Source organism: Molothrus aeneus, chromosome 17, assembly GCF_037042795.1.
Source record: "Molothrus aeneus isolate 106 chromosome 17, BPBGC_Maene_1.0, whole genome shotgun sequence".
In the NCBI taxonomy this organism is placed as follows: domain Eukaryota; kingdom Metazoa; phylum Chordata; class Aves; order Passeriformes; family Icteridae; genus Molothrus; species Molothrus aeneus.
Window position 1 is genome coordinate 6,941,611 of NC_089662.1, and position 12,214 is coordinate 6,953,824.

At 36.4% G+C, this 12,214-nt stretch overlaps 1 protein-coding gene across 5 annotated transcripts in view; it reads right to left on the reverse strand.

Moving 5' to 3' along the window:
- Window positions 1–12,214, reverse strand: part of ZMYND8 (zinc finger MYND-type containing 8) — a 48,913-nt gene that overhangs the window by 14,072 nt on the left and 22,627 nt on the right. For 4 of the 5 annotated variants that reach the window (XM_066561841.1, XM_066561837.1, XM_066561838.1 and 1 more), the window contains exons 4-12: window positions 9,366–9,584; window positions 8,397–8,510; window positions 7,528–7,620; window positions 6,181–6,268; window positions 5,480–5,535; window positions 4,969–5,046; window positions 3,800–3,915; window positions 2,282–2,763; window positions 1,798–1,938 (exon numbers count right to left, since the gene is read on the reverse strand). In XM_066561841.1, the coding sequence (XP_066417938.1) occupies window positions 1,798–1,938; window positions 2,282–2,763; window positions 3,800–3,915; window positions 4,969–5,046; window positions 5,480–5,535; window positions 6,181–6,268; window positions 7,528–7,620; window positions 8,397–8,510; window positions 9,366–9,584 (1,387 nt within the window). The remainder of the gene's footprint in view (window positions 1–1,797; window positions 1,939–2,281; window positions 2,764–3,799; window positions 3,916–4,968; window positions 5,047–5,479; window positions 5,536–6,180; window positions 6,269–7,527; window positions 7,621–8,396; window positions 8,511–9,365; window positions 9,585–12,214) is intronic. The other variant, XM_066561840.1, reaches the window with a different exon arrangement.

Here is a 12,214-nt window from a genome sequence, read left to right on the forward strand (position 1 = left end):
AAATGCAGACAATCTGCAACATGCTGCACTTTTTTTTTGTAATTGTGGGGTAAACAGTAACTCTAAAATGACTTTACTACAAAAAATGGATTCTTCCTCTATTCAAACACAAAACACATGCTTAAATTTATGGGGACTTTTTCTCCATCAATGTGAATTTATCAAGAAATCCCCATTCAGGTTTGTAAAGCTGTCTGACAGCACTTCTACTTAACTACTGCTGTTATTTACTACTACCTTCACAGAGAAAATTAAATAGAACTAAAATCTTTATAATATTATAAGACACATAAAATCTTTATAGTCATCATTTAAAATACAAAACTTAGGTCATGAGAATACATATAAAAATGTAGATTATTTCACTGGACAAATTAGTAAATTCAAGATAGAATAACACATTTCTCAGTATATGCCAATTAGCAAGTGTGCCAGTAGCAACAGATGGTTCATTTCTGTTATTTTTCCTTCCTTTTTGCTGAACTACAGAGCACAGAATCCTCCTAGCACTCTTCTGAAGATACAAAGTGTCTTTGTTTTCTGGACTCTCACTTTTGTTTTTGCAGAGAGAAACTCTGTTCACATCACGTATGACAATGAGACACAATGAGTTATATTGGAAAATTCTAATATCCACAGAAGAACACATGCCTGGCACAGCTGACACTATTAAATGAAGAAGGGCTGTTCACTCACATTAACAAGAAGAATATTTAATAAAGGAAATTCCCCTAAACTTGAAAAAACCCCAGATATTCTACTCGAGAGCGTACAAGCACTTCTTTTATGTTATTACTCATGGGCCATAATATCAGATTTTCCAATCTATGCTATTTATTCAAAGTGCTCCAGCTGATGTCTCCCATCTGTGGTTCAAACAACTGCAGCACTATGTACTTCTTAATGTTTTTCCAAATGCATTGTCACCTCAGATGAGGTGACAAACAGCTGCAGTGCAGCAGAAGAAATTAATTCTACAACTATGTCCACACATATGACCCACTGAAAAATAGACTTGTATCCAGAATCAGAATACCTGTAAGGCACTAAAGACATGAATTCATTATTTGAACTTAAGCCTTCCTGAAGGACCTGGCTAACACCAAGGGGGCAAAATCCTGGTTCTCTGTGTAAGGTCACGTGAAGGTAAAAAGCAACCAGAACTGAATCAGAACACTCACAGGAACAAAGCATGACTGAGGAAACTGATTTACATGTTTGGCTTGCAGAGCTGTTTTACCAACTTAGTACTTACCTACTCCATCTTTCAAAATTCCACAATCCCAAAATTTACTTCTAGGGAGTTTCAAGACTTCAAGAATTCTGCTAATTCCTTTCATCCATCTATCTCCCTAGAGAGGGATGGTCAGTGAGGAGGTGATGTGAAGGCAGCAAGAGAGAAGCCCTAGTAAATCCTAAATCCTAAAGATCACAAGAAAACCTTGCCAGCAATTCACTTGAGAGAGACTGAATAGTGAAGAGCAGCAATGTTCATGTAATTACAACCTTTAGAAACTTACCTACTGTTTAGACACATTCATGTTTACAGTTCAGCTAAGAAAAAAATTATCCTTTAACCACTTTCTTTCATCAACAAGAAACAAAAAAAACCAAATATTTTTACAAGATAAAAAACCCAGTAAATCTGATAAAACAATAATGACATGTGTGCCTCATTTAAAGACCTTTGCTCATTTAAAGTCACATACAAGCACATTTGTTTGTATTATGCTGCACTGACACCAGCATAGTTTGTTCAGCTGTAAGAATATTAGGTTTTCAAACATCAAAACTAACCAAGGTTAAGATTCAGAATGCTTCCTGGCGTGGAAGTTCTTTCTTGCTTAGCAGAAATTGGCGTTGATGCTTGAGGAGAGAAAGGTTTGGGGCTGCCTGACAAGCTCCCTGATTGACCTGTTCTTGTTGGTGCTGGAGAAGCTGAAAAAGTAGAAAATTAATAAAGACAGATTTAAAACCAGAACACCTACTGATGACAGTTCTAATTTTTTTTGTATTTATTTCCACTCTCCATTCACTTTAATAGTTACAACTCTTTCCTGCTATTTAAATTGAACAGGTTGAATCATTATTCAAGATTATTCATTCTTCTCAAGGTGACAGAAAGAACTGTTCTTTCTTATCTGTGATACTGAAAGTTACGTGCATCCCTTTTTTTAAAATTTCTTCATAAACCAAGTCATAACTCAGCCTATCATTAAAAAGTACATAGAATAAAACTAGCCCATTTCCAAAGTCCTGTACCTCTTTTATTTTTTTTTACCTGTATTTTTCTCAATGAAGTCCATGGATTCTTCACTGGCACTAAAATGACTGGAAGTTGCTTTTTTCTCTGCATCCTGTTCAACATCAGAGCCAGTGTGAACTGAGGAGTTTGTACTCATTGGTGACCGTGGCATATCTGTCAGTGAAATCCTGCGGCCTGTGCTACTGCCCAGCATGGACTTGCTCATCAGAATCTTGGGTGACGCCGTCATATCAAAATTTAGTTTGATTTTCTCTTGTTTGTCTGTCTTTGCAGTTCCAGCAGCTGGGTTTGCAGGGTCTAACAACATTTGGTATTGATTGTTGGGAGTATATGGTGTCCGGAAAGGTGCATAATTAAATACTCCAAATTTTCTACGAATGTTATCAACATAAACCTCCATTTCTTGCATTGCACTATTGAAGATGCTTTTAGTCTTTTTCACAGAAAAAGGAATTTCTTTAGACATGAGGTAGCAATTATTTATTGGAACCCAGGCCCTATATATAAAACAGAAAAAGATAATATAACTACATTTCATACTGTGAATTGACATTGCCAGCTTTTATGCAAATACTAATTTATTTTTGCCTAATCATAAAGATATAAGTAGCTCAGATAATTTTAAAGAACCATCATTACATTCTTTTAATATTTCAGTGCTTAGTTTTGGTAAGTAAGCAAATTGCATGCCTTGGATTATCAGTGGCTTATTTTCCTTTACCCAGTAGCAAGAAAACATGACTTAACACTGGTCAAATGACAAGATATTCCAAATTGGAACAGTCTATGTAACTGTAAGACAGCCATTGCTAAACAGTCTATATGTCATAGCCCAAAAATGTAAAAAGCAGGTAAGGAAAGGAATACTTCACAAGCACCTCCTTAGAAATATTTTACACCCCAGGCCAGGTTGGCCAAATTCCTCAGTGCCAGGAAAAGTTCCATCAGCAAGTACTGGAGAGATTTTATTTATCATGAAATGAAGCAGACCCTGAAACTGCCTGCCAAGACCCTAAGACAGCAGGAACTTTGACTTAATTATTCCATGGCCCTGCATAGTTGGGTTTTTATCATATATTATTATAGATTTATATTTCTAATTCATGGCAAATCAACTTGTATTCATCATGGCTGTGTCCATCTAAGCAGAGGATCCACAAGTACAGAGAACTCCCTTCAGAGCAAAACTGCATTTTCAACACAGGTTATATTTCTGTATTTTTTAAACCTACGGGTGTGTATATATTCCCATAATGTTTAGACAATATAAATGACTTCATTGGTTTCTTCCACCCTTAAGAATTGCAGCTCTCCCCAGCACAACACCAGACACAGGAATTAAGCTGCATATTCACCAGATTATGGATTTATCTTACAATCATGTAAGGAACTAAAACTGTGTTTGCTACAGTATTACACAGCTTTTGTTAGAGTCAAGGTTCTAAAGACAGGATCCAAAAACTTGTAAGCACACAAAATTACAACATAAATTTTTTAAGAACAGCCAAAGACAGCCTTTTTTTCAACTCCCACCTGTCATGTTGGCCAAAGAAACGGGCATCGACTTGCCCATCTTTATCCCTCAGTGCTTTAGCAGGCCAGAATGGAAAGCCTTTGAGTTTAGCCCAGACCAAAGGGTGGGGATTGCTCTAGAGGAAGAGGCAAAATACACAGTAAGAAAATGTAACAGTACTAGCTTCAAATCTGATAACATGATTTTTTTAAAATTGTATGTATCGCTTAGATTCAATAAAAATCCAACATGCACAAGGCATTTGCCATATACAAAATTCCATTTTACTATAAACAAAATAAATCCTAAGAGGACAAAATGATAAAATTATATTAAAAAAACTTGCTAAACATAAAACCTTACACATCTTGATTAAAATGCTTGTAATTGCACTTCTTTAATAATTTATTTTTTATTAGTCCTCTCCAAATATATAGCATAACATAAGTTAGGCTAGACCCAATCTTTGAAATGCTGTAATTTTCACTTAGGCTTGTGTCTTGGCAGATCATAAGACACTAAAAAGTCCTTGACTTAGGGTAAGCACTACTTAGCAACAATCAAAACATCACTGTGTCATCAACATTATTCTCATACTGAATCAAAAATACAGCACTGCTCCAGCTGCTAAGAAGAAAAGGAACTCTTATTCCAGCTGAAACCAGGACAGTCCAAGAAAGAACTTGATGGATTACACACTTCTACTTGAGACTCTTAAGGTGTCTTCCCACATTTGGTTCAGTATTAAACAGGAAACAACTTATCAATAGATTATATTATATCATATGATATCAATGAAAGAAAAAGCAGGTCTCAACTGATGCACATCTGCAGAAAGATGTTCACATTTCAGAAATCCTCCAAGCACTGAGGGTACCACACATAAGCACTGCTGGCACAAGGCAGTTACCTTATATTTGAGGACAGAGAACTTGTGAACTGGTTGCTGACAGCCATTACAATTATTTCTGACTGGATCAATCCTTTTGTGAAAACCTGCAATCTTACAGCTAAGCAATTTGAGACAGTCTGACTCCACAAGGATGGTATCCCAGCACAAGCTGCTTGGTAAACTACAGCAGCTTTCCTTGGCTCAGGAACCACCACAGGTTTAAAACAGAGGGGATAACAGTCAAATGAGAACTGCTAGTTTAATGTAGTAGCTAGACTACCACAATTCTCAACTTACACAAGGCTCACAAAACCAATTCTCGCGTTTTTGGCAAGCAGCTAAATAACATTCCGGACATACTTCAATTTCATTCATCTGGAAAGAAAAAGCAAAGTTATTGGAGACATTAAACAGAGTCCAAAAGATGGTCATTTGCATTTATTTAGAGGAAATTCATATTGTTACAGTAAAAGAACCACAAAAAGTACATCTATGCATCAGCTCCAAATACTCATTAACAAGACAGGTGCCTTTGACCAGAACCCATATATCCACTTTCTCCTCTTCCCTCTCCCTCCCCACAAGGCTTAATTATAAATAGTGCATATCCTAGTGGAAGACATATTGGCAATGCTTTTACCAAATGCCATTCTGTAGGTCATGGATATGCATACCTTAATGTAAGGAAACCTACAAAAATTATAAATCTGCAATACACATCTTGGAAAATATGTATTAAGTCACTCACAAATACATGACATGGAACCCTAAACACACAGAACAATTAATTTAAGTGGGGCACTCATACCTCATGCTCACAGATTTTGATGATGACTTTTGCTGTTTGTGTCAATTTGTGATTTCCTGAGGAAACAATAAAATGCTTTAAACCAAGAAAATTGTTATAGCAGAACTATGATAAAATCAACAGTTTTCAGATATAAAAGTCATCTGTAAAAACAAAAGAGAATATCTAAAAAAACTATGTAAAAACATATGCATGAACTACATGCTTGCAAATGCAGAACATCAGCACTTTTTTCTCAATGTAACATTTAATAATCTTTAAATGCTCCTTTTTGTGGCCTGTTGTATCCTTCCCACCACTGACACACTCTTTCAATGAGGGATTTTGCTGTATGATCTTCTCAATTATGTCTCAATTAAGTGCTGCATGATGCAAAACATTAAAGCAATTTGGGGGTTGGAACTAGATGAGGCAGATTGGATCAGATCATTTAAGACCCAAACCATTCACTGATCCTATAAACCCAAACCATTCCATGATTTTACCTTATTTGAAATCTTTTCTCTAAGGTGGAATGAGTAAGTGACAGCACAGGTTGCATCTGGCCCTATAGTTTTATTTATTCCACTTGCTAAAAAAAAAATTGTTGTTTTTAGGCACTATGGTCATTACATTTCAGTGTAGAAGTCTACAAATTGCTCCATGACTTTAATTATGTCAAGGTTTCATATCTAAGGATGTAAGTACACATTAATACCTACCCCCATTGTAAATAATGCAGTTGTGCAAAATCCATTTGGCATCAGCCAAAAATGCTTCAGTGCAACCGTACATTTTCTTTTTAACATTCTGGAAAGAAGAAATTAAGAATGTATCAGGAAACAGAAATCAGTAAAAAGTGACAGCTTCTTCCAGAATGCTGTGTTCTGTCAGTCATACAATAAATGAAACTGACCCCTGGAGGTGTTCAAGGCCAGGCTGGACAGAGCTCTGAGCAATCTGGTCCTGTGGAAGGTGTCCTTGTCCACAGCAGGGGACTGGAAGGAGATGAGCTTTAAAGGTTCTTCCAACCCAAACCAGTCTGTGATTCCATGATATTTATTAACTGCAAAATTATGATTCTAAATGCTTAAGAATCTCTCAAATTCAAGGTGCCTTTTGACTGCCCTGGAAATGTATGAACTGTCTAAATTAAATCTAAATAGTGAATTATTTAGATCAACATCTCAAACATTTCCAAAAAATCATGTTTCCTAACAGTGTTAGGAACACAATGTTTCTGCAGAAAAGTCTTTGGTTTCTTCTACTGATTTATCATCACTCCACAGTAGTTTTAATTTTTACAAGACATAGAAAAAATACTGGTCACAGTACATTAGACAATATGTTTGATATTAGAGTCTACCTAGTGGGTGAAGCAATTTGATTAAATAAAATTAATTTTGTTACCATTCTTTATACCATAAAGGCATCAGCCTCCTCTGTAAGGACACAGAGAATGAAAAGTTGTCCCTTCACCAGGTCCTGACAGAACAAAGCTCTGCAAGGCTTCACTCTTCATTAAGCAATGGAGAATTTCTTCATTATATGTACTTTCAAATTACTATTGAACTGAGAATGAAAGTTCCATTATCCACCTCTTGACTGTTTTTTTTTTCTTCTACACCTCAGGTGCAGTGGAGATTACAGTGTTTGTTGAATAATCAGTAAAATGAGTCAGGAATGACCCCTGGATATACATCAAATGGTCCCTAATTAATGAACCAATGATCCATAATGATCAAATGAAAATCCTGCTTTAAGAAGTCCCTCCTGGAGATCATTCATGGAATCAGATGAATTTAATAGAAGGAAGTCAGCAGTGTAAGCTTGTCTTTTTCACACTATTTTGTCCCAAGCATCTGATACTGGCTCAGACAGAACAGAGAAGTTCAGTTAACATATGATTGGTTTTAAGCTGCAAATGAACTCATTTTCATAATAACCAAGAAACCACCCCATCCATCAAAATAATTTCAAAAGCCTCTCTCCCCCACTATGAAACATTTTAGAAATGTTACAGATAGCAATCAAACTCAAGGACCTTCCTCAGCTAGCTTCATACAAACCTTCTCTAATGTACAAAGGTCCATTGGATGAAAGATATATTCTGCATAATCTGGGTGTTGATCCAGTGAAACTGGCTTTTGAAATGGCTCTGTCTGTTAGGGGAAAAAATAACCACACTGGTTACTAATACTGAACAGTTTCATCAATGACACAACACTCATTCTCTGTGCTATCTGACAAAATTCTTCAAAGATAATTATAACTTGTGAGGTAATAAATTAATAGGAGAATAACAGGAACTAAAGGGTTTCATTTAGTTGATTTTTCATATGATGGACATGATGAATTGCAAAAATCACAAAAACTGAAGGATTTTTAAAAATGCTGTTGTGATTTACAACACACTATGGCAAATATTTTAGACACACTGAAGGAATTTCCTCAGCATTTTAAAAGTATCTGATACAACCAACTTCTGTGGTAAGAACACTTGCTAATAACAGATAGAAGCTATGTTTTCAACACATATAATCAATAATGCAACAGTGTCAGTGCCTTGGGCTGTCCATATAAATATATTGGGAAGAGATCATGTCTCCACATTCCCCTTTTATGTCTGATACAGCACTGGCCACTTTCAGAGAGTAAGAAACCACCACCTTCCACTGGAAAACCACTGTACTTTCATTACAGCTACTGAAAATACATCCAGGTTACATAAAAAAAAATACAATTTAAATGCACTCCAGAACAGTCTGTACAACTTAAACTCATCTGTCTGTGCTAGACAGGTGGCAGATAGAACAGAAGCTGCCACAAACAATCTGATAAACAAAACATTCATCATCCACTAAAGGAAGCAAACCCCAGATTATGACAAACACATGATCCAAGTATTTAAAGGAGAAAAGAACAGAAATGTCCTTACCCCTGGCTGTTTCATTTTCTGTAGTGCAAACTTCAGTAGATATGATAGCTGTTCGATGGTGAGCATTGTCATTGCTTTACTCTGTGTTTCTATGCATTCTGCAACTGTGATTTTCTAAAAGTTCAGATTAAAGAGACACTTCGTCAGCAAACATTTCCAGATAAATACTTCTCCACTGACACATTCTACCAATCAAATGAAATATAATAGCTGTTCTATGAGAAACAAAACATTTCTGATAATGTAATATAAGTACTTCAGATGCCTGTTTTACCTGGGTTTTGGCCTGTGTATGTTATCAAAAAGAAGAAAAAAGGAAAAAGAGCAGAACATTATCCAGCATCTTCAAGATCACACAAAGTGAATATGTGAATACATAAAATTCCCAAATACAATATGAGTTCAGAGCAATGTGAGAGAGTGAGAAGGTCACCTGGGCTCTAATAAAATAAGTGATCAGAGGAAAACATGTCATAAAACAATTTGCTGTCATTACAGATATTTGGATGCTAAGTATTCTCTCCCCAGAAATCACTGGAGAGCAATGATTAAATTCTTCCACAGTAACCAAATACCCAGTTGTTTATGTAGACCCTATAGTGCATTTTTTTCTGCACTGTTGAAAAGCTGGTAAGCTCACAAGAAGAAGCACAAGTTAAACTAGTGAAAACTTCAGAATGATTTCAGAATTATTGGTGCCTGATGAAGAGATCACTCTTTGAAATGGTGCTTCTCTAGAGCTGGAGACACAAAGGAAGCTGGAGACTCGTGGTAAGAAGGTAAACACAAGGCAGGTAACACACAGAAAAAGTGGTGAAGCACAGCTGTGGATGCCTCCTCTTCTGCACAAATTTTTCTGGTACCTTGACCAAGAGGCAACAGGAATAAACCAGAAACACTTCAGAACACAGAAAAAGCTGCTTAAATCTCAAAACCAAGCAAGAAATCCACTCCTTACATCAAACTAACCTCACATTCTGGGCAAAACCAATCCCCCTCTGGTTCGGCTGTCAGTTTCAGACACTTAGCATGATAAACCCGAGGACAGAGTTCACAGCAGAGGACTTGGCCTTCCCGATGACAAACCCAGCAATAGAAATCATTCCGTCCATCCTGCGGTACAACATCAACAGGGTCTGTGGTGAGTGGCTGCTTCATATAGTAAAACGGACCATGTCTTAGTTCTGACTGAAATGTAGGCAAGAAAAACAGGTTTGGTTTCAAAACAAATTTGCATTTTTTCAAATCACAATAGTCATCATATATAAGCAAACAGCAATTTACAGAGTTTGATTAACATTTATGCAAGCACAGTATCTTAGTCATTGCACAAAATCATTCATAAAGAAGTTTACTGCTTATTCAGATGCTGAATGACAATTTGCACTCAAGACCAGAAATAAATTTTTTGTGGCAAGTGAAGGCATTGAGTGCAAGACATGCAATCCAACAAGAGCCAGCAAACACTTTCAGCTTCAAGAAAGAAGTATTGCCATAGAAGCTATTAGGCCCCCTCAACTCAGAATTTCATGGGGCCGTGCAAGCTAAATACTGAGATATTTAGTGGTGGCTAAACCTGGGAAAACTGAAGAGGTTAGTCCTGCAACAAGAAGTTGAACACCATGCAAATCTGTGCTGGTTTGCAGCAGATTATAGCTTTGTACCACAAAGCAAGCCAATGCTGATTTTGATTAATAAGGCAAACTGTAGAGAAGGATGACAAAGGAGCAAATTCACATCCTGAGCAGCCACCTCCACTAAGGAGAGATTTCATTCACCACCTAAATGCATATCACAATTTGAGACTCACATCTCTACTGGTTTGCCTGCACTAGAAACCAGTATGAACTTTGTAACTTGCATGAACTGGTCTTTGCCTTGAGCCTGAGAGCTCAAAGATGACACAGCTGACGCCAAAACACAAGAAGTGAAGAGCCTGGGATGGCTTCAATGGGTCCAGAGATACCCAAAGTTTGTTACATCATCTCTGAAGAGCTGCTAACATGGAAAACTATTTATTTTCTTTTTATTTTTTAATAAAAAGAAAATAAATTTATTTATTAATGACAAGGGAACTCAATTTATTAATGACAAGGGAACTCAAATTCTCTGTTTGGTATTTATTATAGGGGTGGTTTGCTGAGGAGGGAAGCAGCCTTGAGATTTTAGACAGCTCATTTAAATGTGATTTTTTTGTTTGATGTAAAACCACTTGCTTGTGACTTCACTTGTAATTATCCAAGCACTTGTAGTCTGAAGAACCGTTTTGTTTTATTCTCAGGTCATTTTTCATGTGTCCTACACCATTTACAAATCTGCAACTTCTGAGACTCTTGAGCTGTCACACACCCATGGTGATTCACAGGAGAGGGCAACCAAAAGTGTTCTGTACCTTTGAGGCATCCTGAACAAAAATCAGTCACAAAGGGCATAAATAATGTCCCCAGAAAGCACCAACATGCCACTTTGAACCATGGTATTTCTAGATACCTAAAGTTACAAAGGAGGTGTAATTATCTGCAGGAATAAGGGATCTTCAAGGTAGAAGCCACAACCCACCTGAAGATGTTGTATCTCAAAAAAAAACCCCCAGATTATCTAACACTATACAATATTTTAGGTGAAGAAAGGATGTTATCCATAAACACTTTGCCACCTAAAATTTCACATGATTTTGTGCCAGTTTTTGGTGGTTTTCATTTTCTATTCTACAGATGATAAAGCCCAGAGACACTTTGTTCCCACCACAGAAATGGGGAAAGTGTTACTTCTGTACTTTCTATACACACATTGACAAGAACAACATGACAAGAATTTCAGAAGGATGGTTCTATGAGATCTTGTGGAATAAGTGGGACAGCATAAGGATTTCAGTCCATTTCAAACTAATTATTACAACAAGCATTCAAACAAAGAAACCGGAGTGAGGAAGGGAAAGTTGTAATTTCCAGTGCAGAAACATGTTTTGTTTGCAGCTCAGTGCACCACAACTGTGAGACCATCTCAGTCTTGTACACATGGACAGGCAGCTGTGGGGCACTTCCTCCACTGCAGATAAAGGAAATTACCAGAGGAATTTAATATATATTCTGACTTTGAAGTGGATATAAGTAGTATATCCACACTAACTTTGTAAGATTCAAAGATTCTGCTTTGAGAAAAAAGTTTCTGCTTTTTACAAACATAAAACCTGTGAAATTTCCACAGAAATCATAACATCCAAAGCGAAGAGAAGTCAATTTTTGCTGGTAAATGAGATGAATTTGGTTTCTGTTCAAGGATGCTTTTATCATTTAGACATCTATCATCTTATCTTGCCTAAGACAAGTTTAAGAAACAAAATAAAAAAGGATTTAGAGACTCAATAGAGACCCAAAGAACAAAACTAAAAGACTGAAAATGAATGATTCAACTGCATCAAGGGACCTTTTCACTCGTCCTAGTCAGAGTAATATGTTTTAAGAGTTAAAATTTTAACAGTTATTAAAGTTCAAGCTCAACTAGGTGGTAGCTTGTTTTAAAGGCATTATTGAAGTTATTAAGACCTGTAGAATGACAAAGGAAACTGAAGAAAACAAACAACAGTACTGCAGTGCTGTTTTGGATAGAAAAAGATCACTATTTATATTCAGTTTAAATTAATATTGAAGCTAGTAGTAAAACAAGCTAACAACTTTAATTACGTTATAACTGTCCAATTAAGTGTCAGAAGTTCCTGGGTTTTCACCTTAACTACATTCTACAATTCCTTAATTCTTTGCCTGATATTCAGCACTTTAAATACTTGATAGCACCATTGTGAAGATCTGTGACTGCAC